Source organism: Seriola lalandi, unplaced genomic scaffold (genome assembly GCF_002814215.2).
Source record: "Seriola lalandi dorsalis isolate HSWRI2012SDOR001 ecotype SW California unplaced genomic scaffold, Sedor1 jcf7180002054580, whole genome shotgun sequence".
In the NCBI taxonomy this organism is placed as follows: Eukaryota; Metazoa; Chordata; class Actinopteri; order Carangiformes; family Carangidae; genus Seriola; species Seriola lalandi.
Genome location: NW_019525133.1, coordinates 809,696 through 836,451, shown reverse-complemented (window position 1 = coordinate 836,451; position 26,756 = coordinate 809,696). Strand labels below are relative to the sequence as shown.

The window sequence follows — 26,756 nt, the reverse complement described above, 5'->3', positions numbered from 1 at the left end:
CAGCCGGGTGCTTCCACAGTCAGGACAATGTCAGAAGTATTTAGTGAAGCTGGTTTTAGGCCGGATGTAATGGATCTGCTCGAACGTGCGGGTATGTGTGTAAAGTTCACTTAAAAGAGCAACGGAAGAGAAAGCTTTCATCAGCTTAACACCTTCACCTTAACTCAAAGCCTGAATGGGTACTCTGTGCTCATCACATTTATAGACACACACACAGGCATGCACACACAGATGCATAAAAATAAACACACCGACACAAGAAGCATGCGTTCATGCCATACCGTATGTGTGTACAATTACAGAGGAAGTGAACCTCATTAAAGGTCAGAGGACAGAGAGAGATTCCTGGCAGTGTAGTGAGGGCTGTACAGGGGCTAGGAAAGAGCGAGGTATAGTTTATGGAGGAGGGAGAGAGCAAAGACGACTGTTTCCACTCCTGTCAACGTTCTGCACATTTAAGTTTTACTGTGAGTGTCTGTGGTGTATCAGAGTTTCATCTGTGTGAGAGAGAGCAGGAAACGGAGTGAAGAGAAGGGACAGAGAGAGAGCGTAAAGGCCACATTAGTTAATTTTTCTGATGACACTTTCTTGGACTGGGGCCAATTTTTTTTTCAGATTTTGTTTTAATCTGGTCTTTAAATCATACATTTTTATTTCAACTGTTTTTATCTAAAGTTACTTAGGATTCACCTCAAATGGATCTCCTCCCTGTCAGTTCAAAACAAACAGAGGTGGAAATCATGCCTCTGTCTACATCTAAATGCTGTTTATGTGATCCTGATGCTGAAAGAACAGCTTCTCCCAAAGCTTTCATAATTTGTAGGCGCAAGGACAGGAATAAGTTTGGAGTCAGGGATAGTTGATGGTCAAGAGCGATGGCTGCTTACCTCGTGGTAATGCTGATTAGAGATTTGGAGTACAGAGTGCTTTTTAGGAGATGTTGGGGTTGCAAATGACTGTTTTCCAAATGAGTGTCTTTTGGGATTGTGGGTTTCTTATAAATGCGCTTGGGCAGGTCTGGGTGTCAACAAACAAAAGGAGGGGAAAGGAAAGAAAAACAAGTTGCCCATAAACAAACTGTCATCATTGCTGGAAGATGGAAAAACAGGTTGAACAAACCGACAAATCCTGAAGTGCACCTAGCCAAGCCCTAATGATTCAAGAAGATTGCTCTCCTTTTGATGTAACCGAAGCAACAACAGACTAAACAGACCTCAAGTGGCATACAGGAGCCGGCACGCAATGGAAGTGAAATGCCAAAGCCTTGAAAGGCCTGAAGGCAGGTACATTGTTGTGCCCCATTAACTATAGTTCCTCTGAAAATGGCTAGGGGAAAACATCAGTGGCCTTTGCCGCTCGCCTTCTGCCCTGAGAATGGGATGCAAACATTTCCACATGTGCTTCACAGCGCACTCAGACACACGCGCATACAAATAGACATGAATGAACACACACATGCAGTACACATACAAAGGTATAATACCATGTGAGTGTGAAAGACATGGGCAGACTATTAGAGGGACTCAACTAACAAATGTCATTATCCAGGCACATTGGCTTGAATATTATTACCATATCAGTGGGAGGCGTTTGGCATTCTTGCCTTCCCTTGCTACGGACTCACTGCTGAGAAAGAAAAAGAGATGGCATTGTTCTGAATTTTTCTCATACAGCTGACATTTTCACTGTCAAACATGCAAAGTCAGAGTGTCAGAGAGAAAGTCATTCAGCTGTTTTGGTATTTTTGCCATCCACTGAAGCAGCACCACGAATACCTAGGCATGTTTCTACAGAAGGCAATCCCTGAGGGCACTTCCCTGTGCTGCTCATGTTTTTTTAAAGCATTAGTGTACGGGAGGCATACAAATGATCATGCAGAAACATGATGAGAGCAGGAGGAGGGCTGGGATACGGGGTCTCCATGGCAACCACACAAAACAGCATGCACTCACCATGGCAACAGAGCTGGCGAGGGAATATAGCGGAGACAGTGTTGGAGCTGGTGCTGGCCTCTGGCTGTTTGAAGTGATACATGCACACCAGCAGCACAGCATCAGCAAGTAATTCACTCATACTAAAACATGAATACTAATATATTACATCTGTGAATAAATACTGGAACTGACAGTGACATGTACATTTCAAAACATGGAAGATTAGTCTGTAGTGGATCTTAAACTTAACATTCCGCTAATCAATATTATCATATTAAAAATGGACAAATGACTTTGTGTAATGTTAAAGTCATTTGTTGAGACAAACCCACAAAGAACTAGCACCCAAGTCTGGAGTTTCCCCTAAACTGAATGGGGCATTTTAGCATCTTTCAGCACTTTGTTTTGGCATTTCTGTACTGTTTTGGCTCAGTCTCATCAGCCTGGTTTAGAGCAGCAGCAGACAGCTAAATGAAAAAAAATTTAAAAACTAGCAGCTAGCTGGTGAACAGAGTGGAGCATTTAGCAGCCACAGAGCCTAAAGTTTTTCACAGAAATTAGTGGGAAGTCTGGGCTTGCATTTGGCATGGTGCCTTAAACATGACCCCATGTATATTTCCCAAAAAGTTCAACCATTCCTTCAAGCATTACCTCAACATTCATCACCTAACCCTTATCCTAACCTTTAACGAATACATATTTTAACCTTTGGCCAGAGGTTAATTGGCCCTAAGTAAAACAAAAGTTTAAAACCTCTGAAAAGGATAGAAGTGCAGGAGAAGAAACACACACAGACAGCACTTTGATCCTATACAGTGGCAGTATGTCATGGTATAACGGTACAGTAGGCCTTGTTAATAGAGCCACAAACGGCTAACCTGAGATGACAAATGGCCCCACACAACTGCTGATGCAGGCCACAGTCAGTTGTACTGTAAACGATAATGGTTTCCCTGCCAGACAAGGAGAAACCCCCAGAACATACATCATCATTCTGACACTGCTGTTGCACAAAGGGATATGCAACAAAATCTTTACACAGTGGTTTGAATATAAAAAAATGCTGGCTCACACATGAAGTCACAAGTTTCACCACCCATCAATACACAATTTACCCTAAATAAAAATGACTAAAACCTCCTCCCAAAGCTGGAGAAATCAAAATCATTACCCCCAAACGAGGCATGATTAATGCTGCACATTAAGTGGGCATTTGACAAAAGAGTCTCTAATGAGGTTGGTTGTCAGTGACGTTTTTTTTCTTCAATCATTGTCTTTAATTAAACACTGAAACACAAAGAGACACACAGATATTAATCACTCTGGTTTAAGCTGCTTTTCAATTCAGCAGCCATTAAAAGTTGCGCCGCTTGACTGGATTCGACGTCAGCTGAGATCGAATTGAATTGTGTCACTGTGAACTCTGGAGACCTTAAATAAAGACCATGTTTTTTTTTAGTGTCTGTGGGAGTTCAGATGAGATCTCAAGTGCCACATATCAAGTGCGAGATGAAAAATAAAGCATGCTCAAAGTGTCATTTTGTCCTTTGTGTTTCAGTGAATAGTTGGCAAACCATATGCTTTTGAATTGTTTGACAGAGGATGTGCATAATTTCTCTACATCTATATTCAGCCATCCTGGAGCGAGACTGTCTGCTGGAGCTGTCTGTTCACTGGAATAATCAAAGCGGGTGGGTGTGGCAGAGGGCTAACTGGCAATAGCAACACAATAGACCTGAATCAATGTCTCCATCTAGTGACAAGAGGAAACTTAACATTAACAGGTGGATTTTTTTTTTTTCACAATAACATTAGCAATCATGGTCACGTTATTTTCAGAAGTTATTTCTATTGCAGAGTAGTTGTACTTTTATTTTGTAGTGCCTAATTTTGTTTTTATTTGAATGGTCTTCTATAGGCTTCGATATACTCAAACTGAATTTTTGGTTAATATTATTATTTTTCCCAATATTGACTGCATTTTCCTGTAATACATACACACTATTATGCAAAAGATCATGGTGTAGAGTAAAACTGATTATGCATAGTGTGCCCCATGTTAATTGGATGCTTTCAGAACTATTCTCATACTTTTTCCTTTAACTTTTCTTCCATTTTCCATCTTTCCTGATGAGCATCTAGCTTGCCGAGAGATATTTGTCTTGGTTTTACATGTATACGTTTTTTACTTACTACAAAATGTTCAAGAAAGATATGTACAGGTACAGGAAATTTGTAGTATTAATGCATACAGGAATATTTTTTTCAACAGGCATCTCTGTTCTGGATTCTATTAAAAAGCCTAGAAGTCTCTCTAACATGACTCTTTGACAGACAGTGAGAAAAGGCAGACTACAGACTAATGCACAAGCAAAAATTTCCTGTTTTATAAACACTGATTTCCGCCGGATAAATCAGGTTCATCTCAGGTGAGTGGTAACAGATCACCCACAAGGAAATGACACAAGAAACCCTTGAAACAATGTCAGCTGCTTTGGAGTTTAGGAAAAGGAACTGGAAGATACTGTGTCCCTCAGAGAGCAGTGGTTCCAAACCTCTTTGGCTTGTGACTGCTTAGCTGCGTCTGTTTTTGGACCCGTTGCTTGTTAGAAACATAAAAAGCCCGAACTGACCAACATTTCATGATAATAATAATAATAATAATATATAATAAATTTGTAATGATGGCAGAAAAAAACAACTCACAGTGTTTAGTGACAGGAGCTGATATATTATCGAATGAAAGCTATTAGAATAAGTCACTGCAATGGTATATTTGAAAAGTTGTCCACATAATAGCATCCTATCCATGAATGATTATATCTGGATGGCTGCAAGTGAAAAGTAGAATCATTTTCCAGGGCAGAGGATCTTTGCATGTCTTCCTCCACTTTCAATATTAGAATTTGGGATTGTGGGTAACAGCTTAAAGAAACACTCAGCCAACTCAATATTTGCATGAATGGCATTAGGTTGTGATGGTTAGTAATTAATTTACCCAAACAAAACTTCTCTGGATTTTTAAGAGTATACTCCATAAATCATGCTCAGTAAAAAAAAAAAACATCTTAACTTTTTTGTTGTCATTTAATCCTTTAAAATAATTTAAAACTTTAAATGTCATGTTTATAATTCATGTGCTGTCCATCAAGGATTTGTATAAAAGGGTTAACCAGAAGTACTGTCTGTTTGTTTGTTTTGAGGCTCGTCATCGTGAATAACTTCTGTGCGATGCAAATAATTATTAGTCAGCAAGTTGATTTATTCCACAGATCAAATATGATTTGTTACAGTTTATCAGGAAGTTGTCCATGCAACAACTCCCTCATCACACCCATCAACTATTTTATATTCACTCTCAAAAATACATACACACAAATGACAGACTCATCTCAGTGGTCATATATTATCAATATTATTATGCACAAAATATAAAACTAGCATCTTTCTTTGACATCAATACATAGTGGCTGCAATATAACTTCTCTTCCACACAATGTCTGCACATTTATATACACAAAGTAATTACTATGCAGTGCATAGTCTCCATAAATTTCTTGTCATGATATTGCAGAATGAATATCATCGGACTTTTAAGACTTGCCAAGATCCAGACACGTGTGCTGTCAGAGAAAAGACTCAAACTCAGTTAAGACAGAATAAATAAAACCTTGAGGAGTGTGTGCAAATGCATCTGAGAGCATGAAATGATGAAAGAGACAGACAGTCAAGGGTGTGAAACATGACCTCCTTGACAAGCTACTGTGCACCTCTGTGTGCACTCAATGTCCTCAAATGTGAATGCCATGAACAGAGGAAGTTGCCTCAGAGACCCTGAGATAACCCATCTGACCTGTGTCCTGCCAAACAGCCCTGTCGGTTACAGACAGTGGACTTGTAGAGTTACAAAAGGGGCCGAACCACTCAGCGCTGAAATGTGGCTCTTGCAGCGGCTGTCAATCAGGCTTACTGCTTTGTTAAAATATCTCAAGCAGGAAAGGGTTGAGCCCTGCTACTTCCATGAAACACTGCCAACATAAAGAAGTAACATCTGTGTAATAAAACCCTGTTATGTATGTTAGATTGTTCATGGATTCTTTAATCACAAATTCCCAGGTTGTAATCATGACCTCTGAACCTCCTCATGTAATTAAGGAGGTTAAGGAATTGAGGTATTTTTCACTGAGACTATTGTCTCAGTGAAAAATAACAATTTGTCAAAAACCTGACAGATGACATATTGTTCTCTAATACACTCTCTCAAAAACCTTGTGCACCCTTTTCTTAATCTTCTGAGACATATTTAACATCTCTGACCAGTTATCAGGGTCTAAGATGTTGGTTACACAGCAGCCAGTAGTATGGCAGTAATGACAGTGGGTTATAGAGATCTATTTCACACAGCTACAAGTGGGTATCCATGTGGAGGGTGTGTGGAATTTCAGCTGATGTGTGTGCTTCAGCATCAGTTGTTTTAAAGAAATCTCCCACTTTTTTATGTCCTCCACTGGACAGAAGACTCTGAAGCGTTCAAAGTGTACCGTGAGCAAAGCTCTGACCTGTTTGGTTTCTGAATATGTTTCATAGGGATCCCCTTGGAGTTAGAGGTCTAACTCATCTGCCTTGAGCAATGATTGTTTCACACTACGATGACCATCAGAAAGCGATGACGCAAATGTCTCCCACTTTGTGTTTCACACTTCTTCATTAATCAGCCAGCGATCAGGCTCCGTTCAGGTCGGGTCAGCCTAACACTGCTTCAGGGAGCAGTGACACAGCAGATTATCTGTACAAATTTCTGTTGTCTTCTCTCCCTATCTCCATCATTCATTGTCATTTTCTCTCCAACATTTTGTCTCCGTTTTGCTTTTTGCTCCTCTGCTTTGGTTGTTTCTCTTCCTGCTTTCTCTCTGTGTCCTCATTCACCTCTGTTTTTCTCACTGGGCTCGCTCTCTTTCTTTCAGTGTTGCAAGAGGAAGTTGGTTGCCATGTTGATGTCGTTGTTTGAAGCTCTGAGGGCCTCAAGGGCATCAGTCCTGGAAAAGCCCATTTCCACCAGTCGTGCAACCTGTGGGCCAAAAAAAAAAACCAAACAACTGAGAGACAGCAGCTGCATCACCTGGGAATATTTCATAAGGATTCCCTACACAAAGTCAGGTGTAGGTGGGCTATAAAGACCAGTTTTGGTCTGTCTGTTAGCGGTCTGCCTGTGTATAAAGATTCTGAGTCATGCAGATCATAAGATATGTGAAATAATATCTGGAAATTACAGAAAGTGAACTAATACTGCACTCATGGTGTGAAGCTGCACTTGTGTAAAGATATACAGGAACACACATGTGAACACCAACCTGCTCCTCTGCCACAGGAGAGTTGTCCAATAGTGGTGGCTGTGTGGATGGTTGTGTCTGAGCCTGGGGGCGGGGCTGCATTGGGGGTCGGTTCTGTCCTCTGTGTCTCAGGGAGGGAAACAACCTGGTCCACTGTAACAACCCAGGCTGCACACACACACACACACACACACACACACACACACAGACATGGAGCCACAACCAAGCACTGCTCATATGTAGACATTGAACAAATGGTACAACTGCAATTCAATACAATTCTTGAGTGGCATCTGATGCTTGAAGTAAGTGAAGTTCTGACATTGGAGTTAGGCTGCGCATTAATGCAGCAATAAGTGGATGCTTGTGTGTTTATCTACCTGTGGCTGTTGTCTGGTGTTCCTCCTGGCCTCATTGTACTGGGCCAGCAGCAGCTGTTGGTCGAGCAGGTCCATCTTCTGCTGCCTCTGGATGTCCAGAGTGGCACCCATCCCCAGAGGTGTCTCACTGCTTGGCTGGGAGCCTTGATGACCACAGATGTTAATAACACATTAATAAGCAGACAAAAAACATGCAACACTGTGTAAAAAAGCTGTACATCAATTGGCAAAAAGCAGCATAGTGTGACATAGAAAAATTCTGTTTTTTTTATCTGTTATATAATAGCAGAAATATATTTTGTCATATTATGTCCTGCCCTTCACTATGATATCCTATCTTTTGGACATAGAAACATAGCAAACACCAAACCAGCTTACTGTCAACAGCGGCTCTATTCAAGCTTTCAGAACAAAATGTAGAAAGCCAAAGTTGTTCAGCACAGACTATTATGAGACTGATAAACACTCTTTCACAGCTGAAAGGCTTTAAATGACCGTGTAGGACATTAGAAATTGAAGAGGAGGAGCTGTTTAAGCCATGACGTTTAATGTAAACAACCTTTCAAGTGAATGTTTTCAGAGCAGAAAGTAATGTGTGCAGTCATGTGAAAAAGCACATCTTCAGTCATTCAGAAACTACTTTTCTTAATGAATACTGTATGCTTTCATACTACTATTTAATGATGGCATCATTGACCCATAACAGGACAAATGGCGTATTTCAATTTGGAACATGAATTACTTTAGCTAATTAGCCTAATTGTTAGTATAGCAAATGGCCACAAAAATCTCATAAGGTAAAGTGAATCTGAAAAAAAACTTTTACAAGCAGAGAAGATCTTTAAGACAGCTCATTATTTCATCCTTACTTTACTTTTCCTCCAGGTTAGTTTTTAATACAGGAAAATGAAAAAAACAAACAAATACAATTTAGCATACATACATTAATGCATCATAGCACTATTCAAATGCCTAAAATGGATGTTATGTTATTTATTGGTATTAGTTTTTTTCTCAGTTAGACAGAGAAAGACAACTCCCTGCCAGGCCACGCAACACTGGTCACAGAGAAAAGGATTTGCACAGGATTTGTGTTCTGTGATTACTAATGGTTGGACTCACTTGAGAAGAGTGGCTCCAAAATACACCGTCCAATACGAGACACCCAGGAGGGTATGAAGAGGAGCTTCTGTAGCCGGAGAACATTGGAGTGGTACAACCCGCCTGAGATCTGAAAGGCACATTCACAGAAAATATAATACAGATATCAGCTTTACTGTGTGGAGATCAAACTTTGCAAGGTAATCCATGGTGTGCTGCAGGGAAACATGATCCGATTTCAGAGATATCAAAACCTGTGTTCAGTAAGGCTGCAAAGAACAATTATTTTCATTATTGATTAATGTGATGATTATTTTTATTTTTATTATTGCATGATAATTTTGATGCTGAATAAATAGCGCCACCTGCTACCGTGCGGAGTGCTGGGCCAGTGGATTGTTGACCCTATTTACTGTATTGGTTTTGGGGCTGTTTGGGGAGTTAGGTTGTCTGTGAGTTTGATTTTAATGGTGAAGCGGACCTTGGTCTGAAAAAGTTTGAGAAGCGCTGCTCTTGAACACATTGTTTTGACTCTCTGGCCCACACACAACCTGTGTGCTGAGTCCTGCAGCCCTCAACAAACAACCCACGTACTGCACCTCCTCCAGCCATAAATCACTTATTGGTGTTTTAATTATCGTTTCTCTTCCTAGATACACAGCAAATGATGAATTAATGAAGAATTTGGCTACTTACCAGTCCACTGAGTGCAAGAAGCCACATGAAGGGGCTGGAAGTCAACAGCTGGGGGAGAGGAGAAGACAAAGAAACAACGCATTCTCAAGAACTCTGAAGGACAAAGAAAAATATATACACACATACTCACACCAGCAGAACACGGGCTTACCTGCAAGCCTACTATGTAGACCAGAGACTTGTTGGTGATGTGGATGTGGCCCAGGACCTGGGTGACTGGCATCCTGGGGATTGACAGGTAGAAAGGCACAAAAAGAGAGAAGACTGGAGCAAGCCTGTGAGAAGAGAAGTGTAAGTAAGTACAGAGGTTAGAAATGACATGCACGAATAGAGACACAGAGAGAAATAAAAATATGAACATTTCAAACTCGAACATCAAACTTGTCAGTGTAATCATCAGATTTTGTTTCACGCCGCTTAATACAAATCACTGAAAAGTTATTCACCACTCATTAATATAAAATACATTGATATTCAGCAGTAATAGTAATATTTCAGGCAATCTGGGGAAGGTCATGTTAGATTTGCCATTTTTACTTCCTTCCTTTTGTGGCAGTGGATAGTATGCTGCTGTCACAGTCCACCACCATTTAAATACCGTATCCTCAAATATAATATGGGGAGGGGATTAGGAAATGAAAAAACGGATACTGCCCAAGGCTTACATGGTGATATGTTGAGGTGAAAAAGACAGATTTTCCACTTAAGTGACACATGGCTCGAACATTGTCTTAACACTTCATAAACCTAACTGAATACAAGGCTATTTATCTTTTAATTGCAGGATCCTCAGAGGCCATAAGAGTGACAAAAGCTATTCCCTTTTCGAGATGCAGCACATTCATTTGTGAAACTTAGCAAATGTTGTGGTTAATAAAATGGCCGAGCTACTCACAGTCCTGCAGGCAGTTCCTCGACTTCATAGTCAAATAGGAACTGGAAAGCCTGGGCCAGCAGGAAGTCCATCAGCGCAGACAGACACCAAGTGCCCAACAGGAAGGACTGGAATTAGAATATGCACCACGTATGATGGTTAGACCAATACAAACTTAGAAAGTCTTCAAACTTTTCAATACATTTTCACAAACACAGTGACACTAAGTGTCAGATGTCTTTTATGCAACAAGCTAGTGAGAACTGCTTTGTGCCAGATGAGGAAGTTACATAGCACCTTCCCCAAAAGAGGAAGTTGCTACAGAGGTGAACCTCATAGTGATTCATATTCAATTTTACAATCCTGTTAAAGAAGATCTTAACGTTTTGCTTTTGTCTATGAATGTAACTGGAGAGGAAACGACCCACAAAAAGATTTCGGGGCAATGTAGTTCAGCAAGGAATATGAGCAAGTTTATTAAATTTGTACTGTGTATTTATGTTTGTATTATTCAAATGTCAGTGGATATGGTACTTACAGCAAACTTCCTGGTGCCAAACCTCCTTTCAAAGATTCGGAAGTTGTAAATGAGCAGGCTGCTACAAAAGGAGTCCTTCACATCTAGACACACCAACCTGCCACACAACAACCTCCACACCTACAGCACGAGGGACAGAAGAATTATACATTCAAATGAATAACTTGGTGTAATAATGCCTCTTCTGAATAACACAGTGTACATAACCTAAATGTTATGCCATGTTATGCCCTATCTCACATCTCAGACTCACCAAGAACTTCTAGACATTAATGTTTTTAAAACAATTTGACAAAATAGTATAATGTCAAGGTCATTTTAATAGCTTTTTCAGAACTTTCAACTGCATCTCATGGCCTTCATCAGCGAATACAACTGGCTCAAGTGGCATCATGTAGCATAAGTAGGGAACTTTTGACTCCTTTCCCAGTTGATGCTGCCACTGGTTTTGATCTGGTAATCACAAACAGCTGCCCCAATCGGTTTCACTGATGTAGATCACACTGCATTACATTGTTTTTACCTGTTATCATGTAATCAAAGTTCCTTAGGTTATATTGGTCACATGATGATACAAGAGTCAGTATCGTAACAACTGTGATATCTTCATTCACTGATGAATGAGATGCAGCTGAAAGATCCACTAAAAGACCTGGACCTTGAGTTAAAATTATGTTGTCATTCCAATGGTCAAGAATGAACTATGATGTTCAGTTTTAAAACAATACATCATTCATCAACATGTTTTAAAAGTTTATATCTACTGGTGTCTAAACCAGGACAGTTTCACAAAAAGTAGAGGAACATGGCACCCAGGGACACATACACATTATTTAGAAATACTGGTTGTTGTTTCACATGCTAACACACAGACAGATGCTGAAGATGTACCTGGTGCTGGTGGGTGACAGCCTGTAGGTTGTATACAAACAGTTCTTGGTACTGTGGCAGCAGGGTGAGCATCACAGTCAGCCCATTGAGAACCAGGAGGAGGCCTTTAGACAGAGGAGCCTTATCTGTGCAGACCACCAGTGATGGAAAATAGGTACATTTACCTAAGTGCTATGCAACAAAATGCTGCTTACAAATTAATGTATCAGTAATAATAACCTAATGATATGATGCCATAATGATATGACGTACTCTGAGTACTTTAATACTGTAAATACAATTTCCTGATTATACTTATATACTTTATTTTAAATACAGGCCCCTTTTTTTGTAATTTTCGGTTATTTTTAACGATGGCACATTAGCTAAATAAACCGACTAAATGGAAAAGCAAAGCGTATGTTATTTATTAACTGAACGCAGCTGTAAGAGAGAGATATAGCCTAGAGTAAATGAATGACAGCGCAATGCTAACACCAGTTAGCTGAGCTAGCTGTTACCGTTGGTTTGACGGTGGATAACGGATACTTACAGAGGCCCCGAGAGCCGGTGGTGGTAAACATGGCGTCCAGATGAGTAACGGAGTCCAGGCGAAGACCGTTAATCCAAAGGCAAAGCAAAACTAAGGCTAAAACACCGAAATAAAGTTGGGGTGAGGATCCATGCTGTGATGAGAAGGAGACAGGGGGAAGGGGAATGTCCTATGGAAGCTCGACAAGCTCAAAAAGTGTTTTTTCGCAGGCAGCTGAAATTAGAGGAAACGTGACCTGTGGAGGGCGCTGTTGTTCTGTGGTGAGGACTTGATAAGGATCCCTGGATATTTTTACTGATAAATTTACACGATCGCTAATATTGACAAACCAACAAAAAATGCAGAGAATTGATAAGTTATGTATGCGATCCATTGCTGAAGGCAACTAAATAATAAAACCATCTCTATTTTCCGTTCACCATTTTCTGTTTATAAGAGTTTAATTCCATTAATATTATATGTATATAATGTTTTACAAATAAAAGTAGTGCAGGACAAAAACTAATGCGTATTATAACAATAACAAAATATAAAAATGAATCTGCAGCGACTACTTCTAATCAGTGGTGTGCAAGGGCCTACTCAGGTCTTTTATTTAGGCCTAAGTAAAAGTAGCAATAACACAGTGTAGCAATATTCAGTCAAAGGCAAATGTCATGCATTTAAAATTTAACTTAAGTCTTTTCAATAGTCAGCACCAAAATATACTAATTTCGCAGAATGGCCCATTTCAGAACAATGTACTGTATATTATATTATTAGATTATAATTAGTGATGAATTAGTGTGAACATCACTTTAACTTGCAGCTGGTAAAGGTTGGGCTAATTTTAATTAGGCCTACTTTACATGCTGCAGAGTAGCCTATATAAAGAGAAAGGGAATGTCTGGAAATATCTGAATCTTAGGGAGCTGGTCTCTCTGGGTGCATCTGAAGCAATTTTAAATGACTTGAAGGCCGGTAGATGTTTTGACCGATTCATGTTGCCCCTTTTTGACCCTTGATATTGATGACTTGTGATGAACATTTGATGAATGTTATTTTATTATGATATTTAATGAGTCTTTATTTTCATTGTTAATTGTTATAAGTATGTCTGCAACCCTGTTAAGGTTGCTGCTGCCTGTTTTATCCAGGACATCCTTATTTAAGAGCTTTTGATCTCAATTACACTTTTCCTGGTTAAATTTCATAATGTATTTGTTGATTATATTTTCTATTATATTCTTTAATTGAGGAGGGCAAATTGTTTCAAACAAACCTGTAAAAATGTTTCATGACAAATTGTTGTTCTTGTATGAGATCAGGGTCATCTCTGGTCCGTACTCCAGTGCGAACTACTGATTTAACGACTGCAGCACCCCTGCAGCTAGTGTCTTGCTCACAGGCATTTCGGCAGTGCAGCTGCTGTAGGCAGATGATCGTCCTGATGAAGGGCAGTCTCCTTATCCATGATACCACTCTGCCAGTATCTCATGCACCGCAAACAGGGCATTTCCAAGGGCCCTGAAGCACTGGTTTAATCATGTTTGATCTTTAGCCTTGTCATCTATGACCATTTGCTCAGTATGTAATATGTGTTTATGGGTTGGATATACATACGTACAAGCAGCGTGGGGAGTGTTTCATGTCTTGAAGCCATGTGGTCAGCTTTCTGACAGAGTGGTCACAGTGTTAATTATCCTTGGGGCCTTGAGCAGGATGTGACTGCACAAAGTCCAGTTTAATGACTTTTTCTTATGGTCCTCTGGCCTTATGCACACAGTGTCATATCTTGTCAAGGTCCAGACTTCCTTTGCAGAGCCCCTGCTTTGTCTTACAATACAGGCTGCCAGATTTATTCACATCAAACTGTGTATACCTTCATGCCTGGCTGTGATTGCTCCTGAGCCAATTGATCCAGTGCTTATGTTACTTCCAAATACATTTGAAAAGATATGGCGAACAGCTGTCTAATAGTGTTGCATTTCCCCATCATCCACAGATGCAGTAGCGTGTTAGTTCCCATTGGTTAGTTCCCACCCATTAGGTCTATTTGGCTGCCGGTGGTCAGATGTGACTGCAAAGTAGAGCTCAGGAACAGCTTGCTAATTGTGTTTCAGACCTTCTCTGTCACTGATGTAGGAGTGAGGTCTAAAAAGGTTGCTTTGCCCCTGTTCTCAATCAAAGATAATCAGATTAAACAGCGCAGAGATGTGTGTATGCGTATGTGTGTGTGTTTGTGTGTGCTTACCAATAAAGAGACTCCAGATTTGGAGACAGCCTTGACTCCTGCTGTTTGCTTTGTTCATTAAGAGGAGATGAGCAGATGGTTTGCTGGTCTGTTGTGCAGTACACACATACGGGCACACACTCATAGAAACACACACACACATGCAAATACACGCACGCGCGCACACACACGCACGCGCGCACACACACGCGCGCGCGCGCACACACACACACACACACACACACACACACACACACACATCGTGCTCCGTCCTGTCACCTTAGCTTTATCCTCCATTTATCTTTTCCATTACACATCTCTCAGCAGGACAATGCTACTCGGTGAATTGTGAGGGATATGTGTGTGTGTATGTGTGTGAGAGGGAGAGAGAGAGAGAGAGAGAGAGATACACGGGAGTGTGAAAGTAGAGTGTTGCTGAATGAAGTAACAAACCTTTTTAGTCAAGACAGCCTCTGAGGTGGTCATCTGAAAAGCTGATGACTCATTCACACATTCATTTACGTGAATCATTGCTATTCACTTGTCACCGACTCTGTATTCAGGAAGAATTGCTTATAACAGCGGTATTGTTTTAGTCCCGCATCACAGCTTATCTGCCTGTGTCCAGGAAATGGCACACTGCACATTTAGACAGGGTTGCATGAGCAAAATCTGGCCTACTGCAAAGATTTTTTTTGGCACAACAAACAGATTCAGAACAATGTGAAATATACATTGTTATTTAGGACTAAGGAAAACTTAATATTGCTTGCCAGTGAGCATCCTGGCCATCTACTGTCTCTCCTAGGGGAAATTATCTGCTTCAAATATGTTCAACAACATTTTGATCACTGACCCCTCACATAATTCATTACATATTCATCCTTTTTACCCTCTGCATTAGTTGAGGAACACTTGGTATGGTTTTACACGTCTACAGTCACACACTCTTTGCTTTTAATGGCCTAGAACAGTCCTGACTTCAGTTTTAATGCTTTCAGATATCTCTTGTATACAAGCACAGCTTTTCAAATTCAAGTTAAACTACAACTGGTTTATGTTACCAGATATTTACACTGCTTCAACCAGCGCCAAAAGATATTATTCATTAGTTTAATTAGATATTGTTCCATCTCCTGCAATACTAGGATTATAAAATAGCCACAAATGTTCATGTGACAAAAATGTTGTTTCTTTTTTTTCATCATTCTTTCTTCTTTCTTATCTTGTCTCAACTATTTATTGACGCAAATTCTTCTTCTAAACTTTTCTCACCCTTCTCTATCCTGAGGGGAAAACATGATAAAAATGAGAGCAGCCACAGAGCGGCGGCGCCTCGTCAACATGTTTCACTAGAGGACAGTCTACATGTGACCCTGCTCAGCACCTTCCTGTCTGTCTGTCAATACTTACGTGCACGTTTTTGGAGATGGAGCACAAATCAATGTCACACCACTCCCTACACCCTCATATATGTATGGACATGCAAGCACATGGACCTCCCCCTCCTCCGAACACACAAAAACAAATCTCAAGGGTTCACTGTATCACAGAATGCAGAGCCATTTTGTTTGTCACAAAAAAGAACCAATAAAGTGTAATATAAATCCACATTTCAGAAGGGTGCACTGTATTTCAGAGAAATCAATTAAACTATTCACATGAAAAAAACAATTAAACAAATGATGCATTCAAAGACTTGTGGAAAAAAAAAGAAAGAAGCACTAACACAGTTTAATAAAAAGGATTTGTATTGTTTGTATTGTCAAACTGCACTACTGCATAACATACACAATACAAGTTGTTTACTGACTGTACAACATGCCATTATGTTTTTTTGATAATAATAATAACAAAAATGATGACTATATATATGTACACAACTCTGTTACAAGTAATATTCAGCATTTGTGTCCAGATAAACAGCACTGACAAAAAACAACTATGGTCATCTTCATCTAGGATCTAAAAACCTTGATTGAAAGAAACACAGTCAAACACATCATCAGAATAAAGTACTGTTCCCACTACGGCCAAGATTCGGTGATAAATGGAATAAATTAAAACAAGAGAACAATGGGAAAGTTCAAAGGTCACCCTTAAAATGTAGGGGAGTCCTCGTGAGGAGGTGGAGGTGTTTATCTCAGATGCCACTGTGCGACTGAGCATGCCTGTCGATTGTATTTCTCATAAATGAGGAATCTTCGTCACTTCATTGATCCATCCATCCAGTCATCCTTCCATCCATTCATTCATCCATCCACCCACAAAGTCTTCAGTACATCCCAGTGGTCTGCAGGAACACTCTGCCCTCTGAAATCCACAAAGAAATCCAGATTAATAAAGCAGTAAAAAATCTAAACATTTAAACCACTGTTATTAAAGTTGTAAAATTAGATTAGATTTGATTCTCCAGTGACTGTAACTATAGGAGGAAAAATGCTGTATACAATACATCATTTATATAAATACTGAAGAAGGTCGTATACAACCAGATCGTTAATTCAAAAATTTAGTAAGTCTGAGTTGAAAATGTTTTTCGGCCTCTGATCCCTGTTTTTGGTGATAAAACTTCCTGGCACAAAGAAACCACATCCTGCCCTGCTGTCTGACAGACAATTCCCCTTTAAATGATTTATTACTGGGTGTTAATTATGCAAATGATGTCCAAACAAACTCGTCACGAGGACAATTAAGACAGCCGTTAATTAGTGGCCAGTTTTCTTCTTGCTTCACTGACATTCAATTAAAAATTGCCTTTGAACAAGCACGCTGTCTGGTACGGCGGTCCTGGCACGGCGTGGAGCAGAGGTGGGCTGGAACCATGCACTCTTTTGATGAGGCCGGGCTAGAGATCACGGCCATTTCTTTTTCTGTCTGTTTAAGATGTTACATGTGGGATTTTCTCATTAATCTATCCCTGCGAAGACAATAATGTTGGCAAAATAAATATATTAAACGCCTGTCTCCATTAAAACGGTAGCCCCAGCGAACTGCCTCATGCTTCATTTAATTTTGTTCAATTTCTCAGGAGTGGTCTCCCTGTGAAACCTTTGAAAACCCTTCCAGTAGACTGGTCAGTTAAGCATCAAAAGCAGTGAGTAGGTGAAATAATGAAATCTGTCGTCCGAGCTCAGTTGATAGGAGCTAAATAAATCCCCAGCAGCAGGTATATCACTGTTTATTTCACAATTCTTACATCGAAATGGCTTGTTTTAGTAAGCATGACAGTCAGGTTTCGACTACTAATGAGTAGTCGAATGTAATTCCCACACACTTGGTGCAGTGCCTTTACTAATACTGTTACACATGCCTTTGTTTTTTTGTTTGTTTTTTAAAAGATCACAGACTCAATCAGCTAACATCACTAGTTTCAGATTGAACAGCTTAAAAAAACCTTAATTTAGTGTCTTAAGGTAACAGCATGGCACGTAAATAAAAAAAAATGATCTGAATTTTCATAAGTCTGTAATAGGGTTGTTTGTCTTAATTTCCTTGAAGTTGTTGTTTGGTGACAGAATGTTTTAGCAGTGACAGCAGCTTTTCTACTTCAGTCCTTTCTCTCCACGACTACAACATTTCACTGATCAGAATATGAAGACGTATTTATTATCTCCACACCTGTACCTTGTACTGTTGCCTTGGTGTCCAGCCTGTTGTCATCGTGGTTGCTCCCATCCACGTCCTGGGTCAAAGATTCTGTGTGAGGAGGGGCTGCTGATGATTGATGGCCTGTAGTTCGGTCATTAATTAATAAGGACACTTAATTAGAGGCTAATGAACAGTCAAGGCTATGTTGCACTGACGACTTGGTGACATTTAATATGAAAATGAGGATTACGCTGGCTACAAAAACTTTAGGCCCAATTATGAATCGAAACAGAAATATGATACATGATATCTATAAGAAATCTCGGGTGCCTGTACCTGTGTGCGTGTTGGCAGTGTGCAGCAGGCTGTGCTCTGCCTGATCACGGAGTTTGACCTCCTCCTCCAAAGCCTCCTGTAGTCTCCTCTTACTTCTCTTTTCCTTCTTCAGGCGCTTCTGGATCAGAACTAAATAGAGGAGAAGAGGAAGAGGCAGAGGAACAGAAAGAGGAACAGGCAGAGGAAGAGGAAGAGGAAGAAGAAGAAGAAGAAGAAGAAGAAGAAGAAGAAGAAGAAAAGAAGAAGAAGAAGAACAACAACAACAAATGACAACAGATGTCAGAAAAATACACATTTAAAAGTAAATATGCTTTGCAATTAAATGATTCAGATGTTTCAAATATTTATTTGCCTCTAATATTTCAATACATGACTTAATTTATATCTATTGTTGTATGAAGTTGTTTATCATATTTCTCCGTGGTCTTCTTCGGGAGGGACTTTTGACGGTATTGTGAACTTGCGAGTTGTTACTGTGGTGTGAATGAGATATTAATAGTCGGTAAATGAGGCCGATATGCAGTGAGATCAAATGTGTTTACAGAGGTTGTTTGACAGGTTTGTGACAAAACTCAGGCATCACTGCTGGTCTGACTGATCAAATGCCTATTTTACTTCGTCCCCATACATTGCCGTCTGCAACAGGTCAACAATATCGTGTGGCTGGCTGTTTTGGGTCAAATATTTAATTTCACCTCCCACCAAAACATCTCCATCTGGTGTGACCTTTTCAAGGAAAGTGTCCTTGACTGGCATTTGCTCTCACTGCGCTGTATATGACAGCTTTTGTGAACATGCCAAACTCGATTTGGTTTGTAGTATACTGCCAACCTCAGTCTAATTCACCTCTGCAGATGCTTTAAGTGGGTAATATACAGTAGGTGTCCTCACTTCCTGATCTGATTTTAAAGTTATCGGACATCCTGTCAGCTTAGAAGTGGATTAAACCAACGTGGTTTTGCTGCACAGCAGAATTGTCGGTGTTTGGATGTAAAAATCAACACCTTGCAAGTGTTTATAAATTCATGAGAGGGAAGTTAAAACTGACAGTTTTGAATGGAGTCTCAATAAGGTAGTAAAATATTTGCCAACTAGAAAAACTTCCACAGAAAAAATGTGCAGATACTGTATGTGTGTATGTGATACTTAATGTGATCTACCTCTGTTTTTCTGTTCGATGCTCAGCTGTCGCTCCAAGGTCTCTCTGAGCTCCCTCTCTCGTACCAGCTCCATCTTCAGCTCCGTCCTCTCCAGCTGGTCCTGCTTCTCCTGCGCCCGGGCGTTTTCTATGGCAACCCTCAGCAGACCCTGCTTGAAGACATACAGGCACACATCAACAGGTTACACACTGAACAAAAGCCAGGAGACATGTCTGTTTTCTCCAAGCATTTAAAAATGCACCAGAGAGAATCCTTACTTCACCTAATCACATAATCTTACGTAAATATCCCTCTTTTAAAGGCACTTCAACAAAGGCACTTTTCAAGATTAAGATCATTTAACATGAGCCGCAGTTAATTTAAAAAAAAAAAGAAAAAAAAAAGCATGTAAAAGTAAAAAGATCGCAATGAATTAGGCTCTTCCTCAGGCAATTCCTGGGTTTACTCAGGTAAAGAAAAGAAAAAAATACAGAAAAAAAATTTTCCCTCATGAAATCATTGCTGATCTTTTAACTCCATGCTAAAAATGGAACAACCATCACATCGGGGTCAGATGAGATTAAAACCATGATTTTTTTGTCCTGTGAAAACCAAACCAGTGAGTGCTTTCACGGTGACTCTGTCATAACAAAGACATATAAAATCTGAGAAGCAGGTCAACACACGCCCATCCCAATTACTGCATATCTTAAATGTCTGCCTCGTCTGCTATTTACCATTTCAGGAAATCCCAAAGAGTGGCTCATCTCCCTTCCTATTCATCTCAGAGTATAATAATAATAATAATAATAAAGCCACGGCAGAGCCTCACCTGGATGTTCGTGAGCAGTGTCTCTATGGAGGACAAGCCTTCGGGGAAGATGAAGGGAGTGTGGTGGAGACCTGCTGGGAGCTTCTGTCCCGCAGGATAAGATACCCTATCACAGCCCTCCCTGCCTGACGGGGGTTTCTGGTAGACTTGTCTATCACAGCTCTCCCTGGTTGTCTGAGTGGCCAAGGAGCTGTTATCTGGAAGGCAAAGAGACATTTTGATGCAGAGTCAGTAAGGCTAATACAATAATAAGTAACAATTTGTAATGCATAAACTACATATACCTACTAATACATTTACTTAATTTCTTGTCAAGCCCATCGGCAAATAGGTGTTTACACTAATTACTGTTTGTGCAAGTGCATGTACATAAACACAGAAGTCCTGGTTTGGGGTTTTGAAAATGTGGTTACCCTTTATTAGATGGCACTCTGCCTATTGATAATGCATCACAGCTTGACATCTCCCATAAAACAGCTAAGAAGCTGCATTATGGATGACCATCTGTTTGTAAAGCTGAGAACTGCGTGTTCCCGATTCGTGACACTGAGGGAGATGAAGATTAGCCATTTTCTGCATTTCTTCCCCCCCTTCACATCAGGCAGTTGCTCACTTTATACGTTTACTGTCATCTGAGCCAGTGAGGACGAAGACGTCCTGGGAGTCGGGCGGTTATTGGAGCAGAGACGAGTGTGAACGTGCAATGTGATATTTGGCACTTTTCTCTGTCTGTGACAAATGACAGTGTTTTCTTCACTTAGCTGACCACAGCATCTTCTGCTCCAAATCCACCCACCTCCCCTACTCCGCCTCGACCACACGTCTTGGCAACTGTCACATTCAAGGTGTTTCACAGATGAGAAGCAATACCCCCCCCTCCTCTTTCTCCCTCTTTCTTGCTAAAAGCATTGCTCTGTAGAGAAAGGTAATTAGCAGGTGCTGGCGAGCTCAGCGGAGGGCATCCAACTACACTCCTGTGGCTCACATACAGACACACACACACACACACACACACACACACAGACACACACTCGTAGCCGGTGAAGTGCGCAGTCAGCAGCGTGGGCTCCCCAGGCTCCTTGGATGTGACTGATCCTTTATTGAGTTACTGTTTTACGCCTACTTTACCTCACACTCACACACACGTTTGGCATAAATACACACACACATACACACAGCTGCCAGCTCGTTTGATCATTTACCCATCTCCCTAACCAAGGTCACTGTCTGTTTTTCTCTTTTCTCCCAACTTCATCTCTCTTTTTCCCCCTCTCTTATTCCTCTCCCACCCGTCCCCAGGGCTAATGAACTTCACCACGTGAAGACTGCCAGTCAGCGGAAGAGAACGGGAGGGAGGGAGGGAGAGAAAGAGAGAGACAGAGAGAGAATAAAATCTGCTGATGTTTGGTTAATGGGAGTGAGGTGTCAGAGATGGCCTCTGATCTTTGCTGCATGGATACGTTGTTCAAAGACCACTGAAACAGCACACACAGCCAAAACTGACTCGCATACACACACACACTCAGAGATTATCATGCAGTGGATTGACAGAATGACAGCGCTGAAGTGCTCTTTGAAACTCTGTTCAATCCATGATAAACCTATCCTGTGATGTTGTAGGTCAAATACAAAAGCCTGCAATCCAGCAAATGTACATGTGTTTCATTTGCATGCAGAAAAATCAATTGAAAATCAATTGCATAAATGTGATGTGTGATGCATGGCATTCACGTTGTTGGTGCCATCACTGTTTTGTCAATATATTCACAGATACCTGACAGCATCTGAAACCTTACCTGGGAGGCCTTTGTGATTTTTAGATTCGATTACTGAATAATGTGATTCAGTATTAGAATACATTTACACAGGCGCGTGCACACCCATACAAACTCTCAGTTTCTGTCCCGCTCTCTCGCTCTCGCTGTAGATTTCTGCTGACTGTTTGTCCTTGAGCAGTCCTCATTAAGCTAATGCAAACCTCCCTGACAGAGAGAACCAAACAACTGACGTTGCAGCGCCGTGGCAACGCAGGCCCTAACGACAGGGAGGCAGTCGTTATGCAGATGAGGTCCAGCTGAGAGCACGGGAGGCCGCCTGGCTCGTTAGGCCGCGGCCCGGCAAATGGCTCGCTAATGTAACACCGCTTCCTGGTCTAATGGAGCCCTGTTTTGCAGAATTATTTGTCTTTGCTCTCTGCGGGAAGCCAGGGAGGCCACCAACAGCGAAGAGGAGAGGGGGAGGAGGAGAAGAGGAGGGAGGGAGGGGGGGTGAGACAGTGAATCCTCATCGACCTGTTACTGAGATATTTCTCTCTTGTCAAACTGTTAGAAACCCTTTCTCTTGTAAATAAACTGTGTTAAATAAACTATCGCACTGTTGCCATGTGCCAAATGTTTAAATCCACAGTGTAAATGATGACATAGATAGATGGATTGGATGGAAACTGTATTGACAGACTTTGTACAAAGGCAATTGATTTGTCTGAGAAATTATCATTACTGATTAATAATCATTAAATGATTAATGACTGTTACAAGAAATTCTCAGAAAAAAAATTGACCTTTGAAGTCAAGTTGACACTGTCAGTCAATAAATTTGTGTAATAACTCATACTTTTAAAACAAGATGAAAATTATATTAAAAAATTAAAAAATTACATAAATTTTTTTTTTTTTTTTAAGAGAGCAAACAAGAACCAATACTGACCCAAGTTATACAAACATAATAGTGTATCTTACCTCTGTCAGTGTGGCTCCTCTTGCTCTCCTTGCTGTATTCCACTGGAGTCACATCTGCCTCTCTGGACCCCTGCACCATGCCAGGGGAATGTCCCAACACACTGTGACTTGATGACAGGCCGTCATGCAGCGGGTCTAGAGAGAAGATATCAGAAGTCAAAGAGACCATAAATTAATCACAGGCATTGCTATAACTGAAGCATCCTTAATTTTTAGCACTGCCTTGCCGAGGGTAGATGACTTAGGTAAGTACATACGTGTGGTTTCTGCAGTGCGTTCTGTGTGAGACGGTGAACTCGACACGCTGCTGCTGTGATTGGATGACATCTGACCTTCCTCCAATGAGGGAGAGGGTGATGGGCTATCACGCATTCGTTCCTATGAACAACAAAAATGATTAAAGAGAGCCAAAGTGGAACCATAACTTCCAGGTTCTGTTCCAGGAGTAGGAAAACCTCATTCAAAATCCCATTGACATTTGTAACTCTGCCTATACCCTCTCTACACAGTATGTCGTGTAGCTGGATTCATAGGTCTACACAGGAATAATAGTTTTTGAAAAAAAAAACAAACTAATAAATATAATAAAAGTAGCAGCCTTTCAGGAAAACCATTCCCCATAAGGCCTAGATGTTTGTGGGTTAAATGTCCCAACTCAACAGAAGAGGCAAGTCCATGAGCAGAGATGAGCGAATGCAATACACATTTTTAAACAATAGAGATTACAACTACAAAACCATAAAGATTTCACTTTATCACAGCAGTTGCTGTAGTGGATAGGCAGTTTTCTTGGAATATAGAAAATGAATCTTAATTTTTTTCTTTAACCTTTTTTATTACAAAATCTGATGAAAGAAATGAAAGCAATGAAAGAAATGCGTTTCAGAAGCAGGTGGAACAGAGGCGGGATGTTACACTTATTACACTTGTTATTATTTTTGAGAATTAACCATTTAATACATTTAAATATGTAATTTAAAGGTTGTGATTTGAAAATTGTGTAAATTCCACTTTAAAGTCAAAAAGCAGTTACTGCTACTCTGCTAAGCTACGCTAGTTAGCTGAAATAAATTTCTTTGTTATCACAACTGAATTTAGCTGCTACTGTCTCATTTAGTTATGGTGGATAACAAACCAAATTACCAACATCACCATCACCATCAAAATGGACATTTTTCAACTACACAGAAAGAAGAGTAAAAAAAGAAGTACATTTAGCTAGTTCAAGCTAAGGCTAACCTGTGGCTATCTTGTCATCTAGCTTTAACTATAGGCCTAGCTCTTTTGCTTTACCTGTCTTGTTGTTTGTCTCTCTATAATTTTATGACATAATTTTTATATGGTAAAACAGATGTTGAATTTTGTTCTTGAGGACATCGAAAGGCCGGGAAATGTAATATGTATTCTTTGTTGCTTAAAGAAAAATGTGGTGCTCATTTCAATAAGCCTTGTAAACCACCTTTGGACTCAGCCCAATGTTTGAAAAACAATGGTCTCCATCGTTAAAATTATGACCGGAGACATTACTTCCTGTTACTGATGAGGACATGATGTGATATAGCACTTTGTGAGGAGTGACGTCTACAGCATGCATTTTTTGGAAATATATCATTCCAAAGCTCCTTTAATTATTCTTAAGAGTGAACCCACTGATAATGTTTTTAAACAAAGTGATCAAGGCTAAGAAGGTCACAGTTTCTGTCTGTAAGCAGGATATCTCAAAAATTATAAATAGATATGGGATTGGCCATAAACCAAGGAACAACTGATTACATTCTGGTTGTGATCCAGAACATGGATATCCACCAGCGGACAATTACCGGGCAATTTGTTTTAGTCATAACCATGGATGGAAATTCTGCATGTAAACGATTAAAAGATTAATTCATCTTGAATTGTAAGGGATAACAAATATGCCTTTGGATGTTAAAAGAAAGTTGTAGATTTGTTTTTCTGAATATCTAATTTTGAACAACGCTTCTGTGTGATTAAAACTCTGATTTAACTTAAAGGTCCCAAGTGTTGCATGGACTCAGACAATTACTGGCTGGTTGTCAGATCTACGGAGCTGATGGGCCACAGTGTTCACCTTAATGACGGAGGTGGGAGCCCTAGCAGGGGGGTTGGCGTGAAGTTGCGCCACGTTGGCCATGCTGGCTAGTGTGCTCAATCGGTTCATCTGGCCCATCGCCATGGAAACGGAGGCTGGCGCCAGGCTTGCAGGGATCAGAGGATGTGACATCATCATGAAGGGCAACTGATCCAGAACTGGGGGGAAGAATAGAACAAAATAGAATGAAATAGGTAAGTATTGAAGGAGAGTGAGAGAGAGAGAGCACAGTGAAGTACAGTAAGAGTCCGTTATTTTTATATGGTAAAGGTCAGACCAGCAGCTCTGTTTAAAGGCCATCAAAGCTGCTCTATACATGCACCCAACATGAAACAGGTTTCGTCTCTCTCTTTTTTCATTTTTGCTTCAGTTGCATTTATGCATCACAACTTAAAGGCCTCCCTCATCTCAGGCCTATGGTGTGTACTGAACTGAAAGCCCACAGCACCTCTGGTTCTGTGATGACAGGACTGAAACTGGACACCGATATCATTCCTCGGTGATATCAATATTACCTGGATGACTGCTCTGCTTCTACAGCATGACTCAAAAATACATGTACATGTGCGTGTCAAGGGTTTAGAGATGTAGAGTGTGGAAAAAGATGAGCGCACTAGGAGAATAGATAAAAAAGTGACTGAAGTAAAAGGAGACAGGACCGAGAGACACTTGTCCTGCTCATTATACAACACAAACAAAGATGTATAGACAGTGATGGCTTCAAGATGTTGTTGTGAAGCTTTAAATCCTTTTCATGAGTGTCACCTGCAAACACACAAATCCAGCCTCTCTGGAGTTAAGAAAAACTGGCAAACTTTCTTTAAATTCCCTGGCGTTCTTGACGATAATCCAACACGTTTTCAGACCAAACTCTTATTATCTTGGCCAATCGCACTCCTCTTTAAGACAAGCATCCACTATCTTTAAAGAAAATCCTTCCTCTCAACAGCACCCTAGTGGGTTGTTGCAGTCCCTCTATTCATGGGGGGGGAGAGAATGACATAAATATTTATCATTTAATAATAGGAAAAACAAAAACAAAAGAAACACAGGGAGGAAGTGGAACAAAAGAAGCTGATGGCAGTCCTGGTGCTGGGCCAGCAATGCACGCTGGGTAATTATAAACACAAAGGAAAAAATCTTGGACTCTATTCCGCACAATTGTCACAAATAATAGAACGAGTGCATGGAAACAAAAAAAGGCTATCCAAAGAGGAGAGATGAAATAGAACAAATAAAGGAGGGAAAGGAAAGAAAGAGGAAAAAGAAAGAAAAAGAGGAAGAAAGGAAAAGAAAAGAAAAGGCAAACTAAGAAATAAAGAGTGAGGCGTTGACTTTATGAGTCGGCCTCGCTGGACATATGTGCAGTGCTTTGTGCATTTGGCAGATTAGTCCCTCACTTGCCCAGAGCAGAAACCAATCCAAACAAAAGATCTGTCTGAATGGAGCTAAATAACCAGATGCTCCGACAATCAACTAGCAGCCAACTCCAAATATTAAGCCTTGGTTAGAGACACACCCC

The 26,756-nt window shown here is 40.4% G+C and overlaps 2 protein-coding genes across 5 annotated transcripts in view; both read right to left on the bottom strand.

Annotated features, from left to right (window-relative positions):
• Positions 1–5,175: 5,175 nt before the first annotated feature.
• ubac2 (UBA domain containing 2) lies at positions 5,176–12,449 on the bottom strand. The gene is made up of 10 exons (XM_023418131.2): positions 12,277–12,449; positions 11,745–11,869; positions 10,854–10,973; positions 10,337–10,443; positions 9,593–9,716; positions 9,442–9,489; positions 8,767–8,875; positions 7,645–7,787; positions 7,286–7,432; positions 5,176–7,002 (listed from the first exon to the last, which is right to left on the bottom strand). The coding sequence occupies exons 1-10, from the start codon at positions 12,305–12,307 to the stop codon at positions 6,895–6,897; spliced, it is 1,062 nt and encodes a 353-aa protein (XP_023273899.1). The 5' UTR covers positions 12,308–12,449; the 3' UTR covers positions 5,176–6,894.
• Positions 12,450–16,221: 3,772 nt separating this feature from the next.
• dachc (dachshund c) overlaps positions 16,222–26,756 on the bottom strand; it is a 24,215-nt gene continuing 13,680 nt past the window's right edge. The window contains exons 4-11 of one of the 4 annotated variants that reach the window (XM_087177084.1): positions 25,214–25,392; positions 23,382–23,502; positions 23,125–23,259; positions 20,387–20,583; positions 19,576–19,726; positions 18,416–18,544; positions 18,110–18,220; positions 16,222–16,801 (exon numbers count right to left, since the gene is read on the bottom strand). In XM_087177084.1, coding sequence (XP_087033210.1) covers positions 16,764–16,801; positions 18,110–18,220; positions 18,416–18,544; positions 19,576–19,726; positions 20,387–20,583; positions 23,125–23,259; positions 23,382–23,502; positions 25,214–25,392 — 1,061 coding nt within the window. In that variant the 3' untranslated portion in view covers positions 16,222–16,763. The remainder of the gene's footprint in view (positions 16,802–18,109; positions 18,221–18,415; positions 18,545–19,575; positions 19,727–20,386; positions 20,584–23,124; positions 23,260–23,381; positions 23,503–25,213; positions 25,393–26,756) is intronic. The other 3 variants (XM_023418026.2, XM_087177086.1, XM_087177085.1) reach the window with 3 other exon arrangements.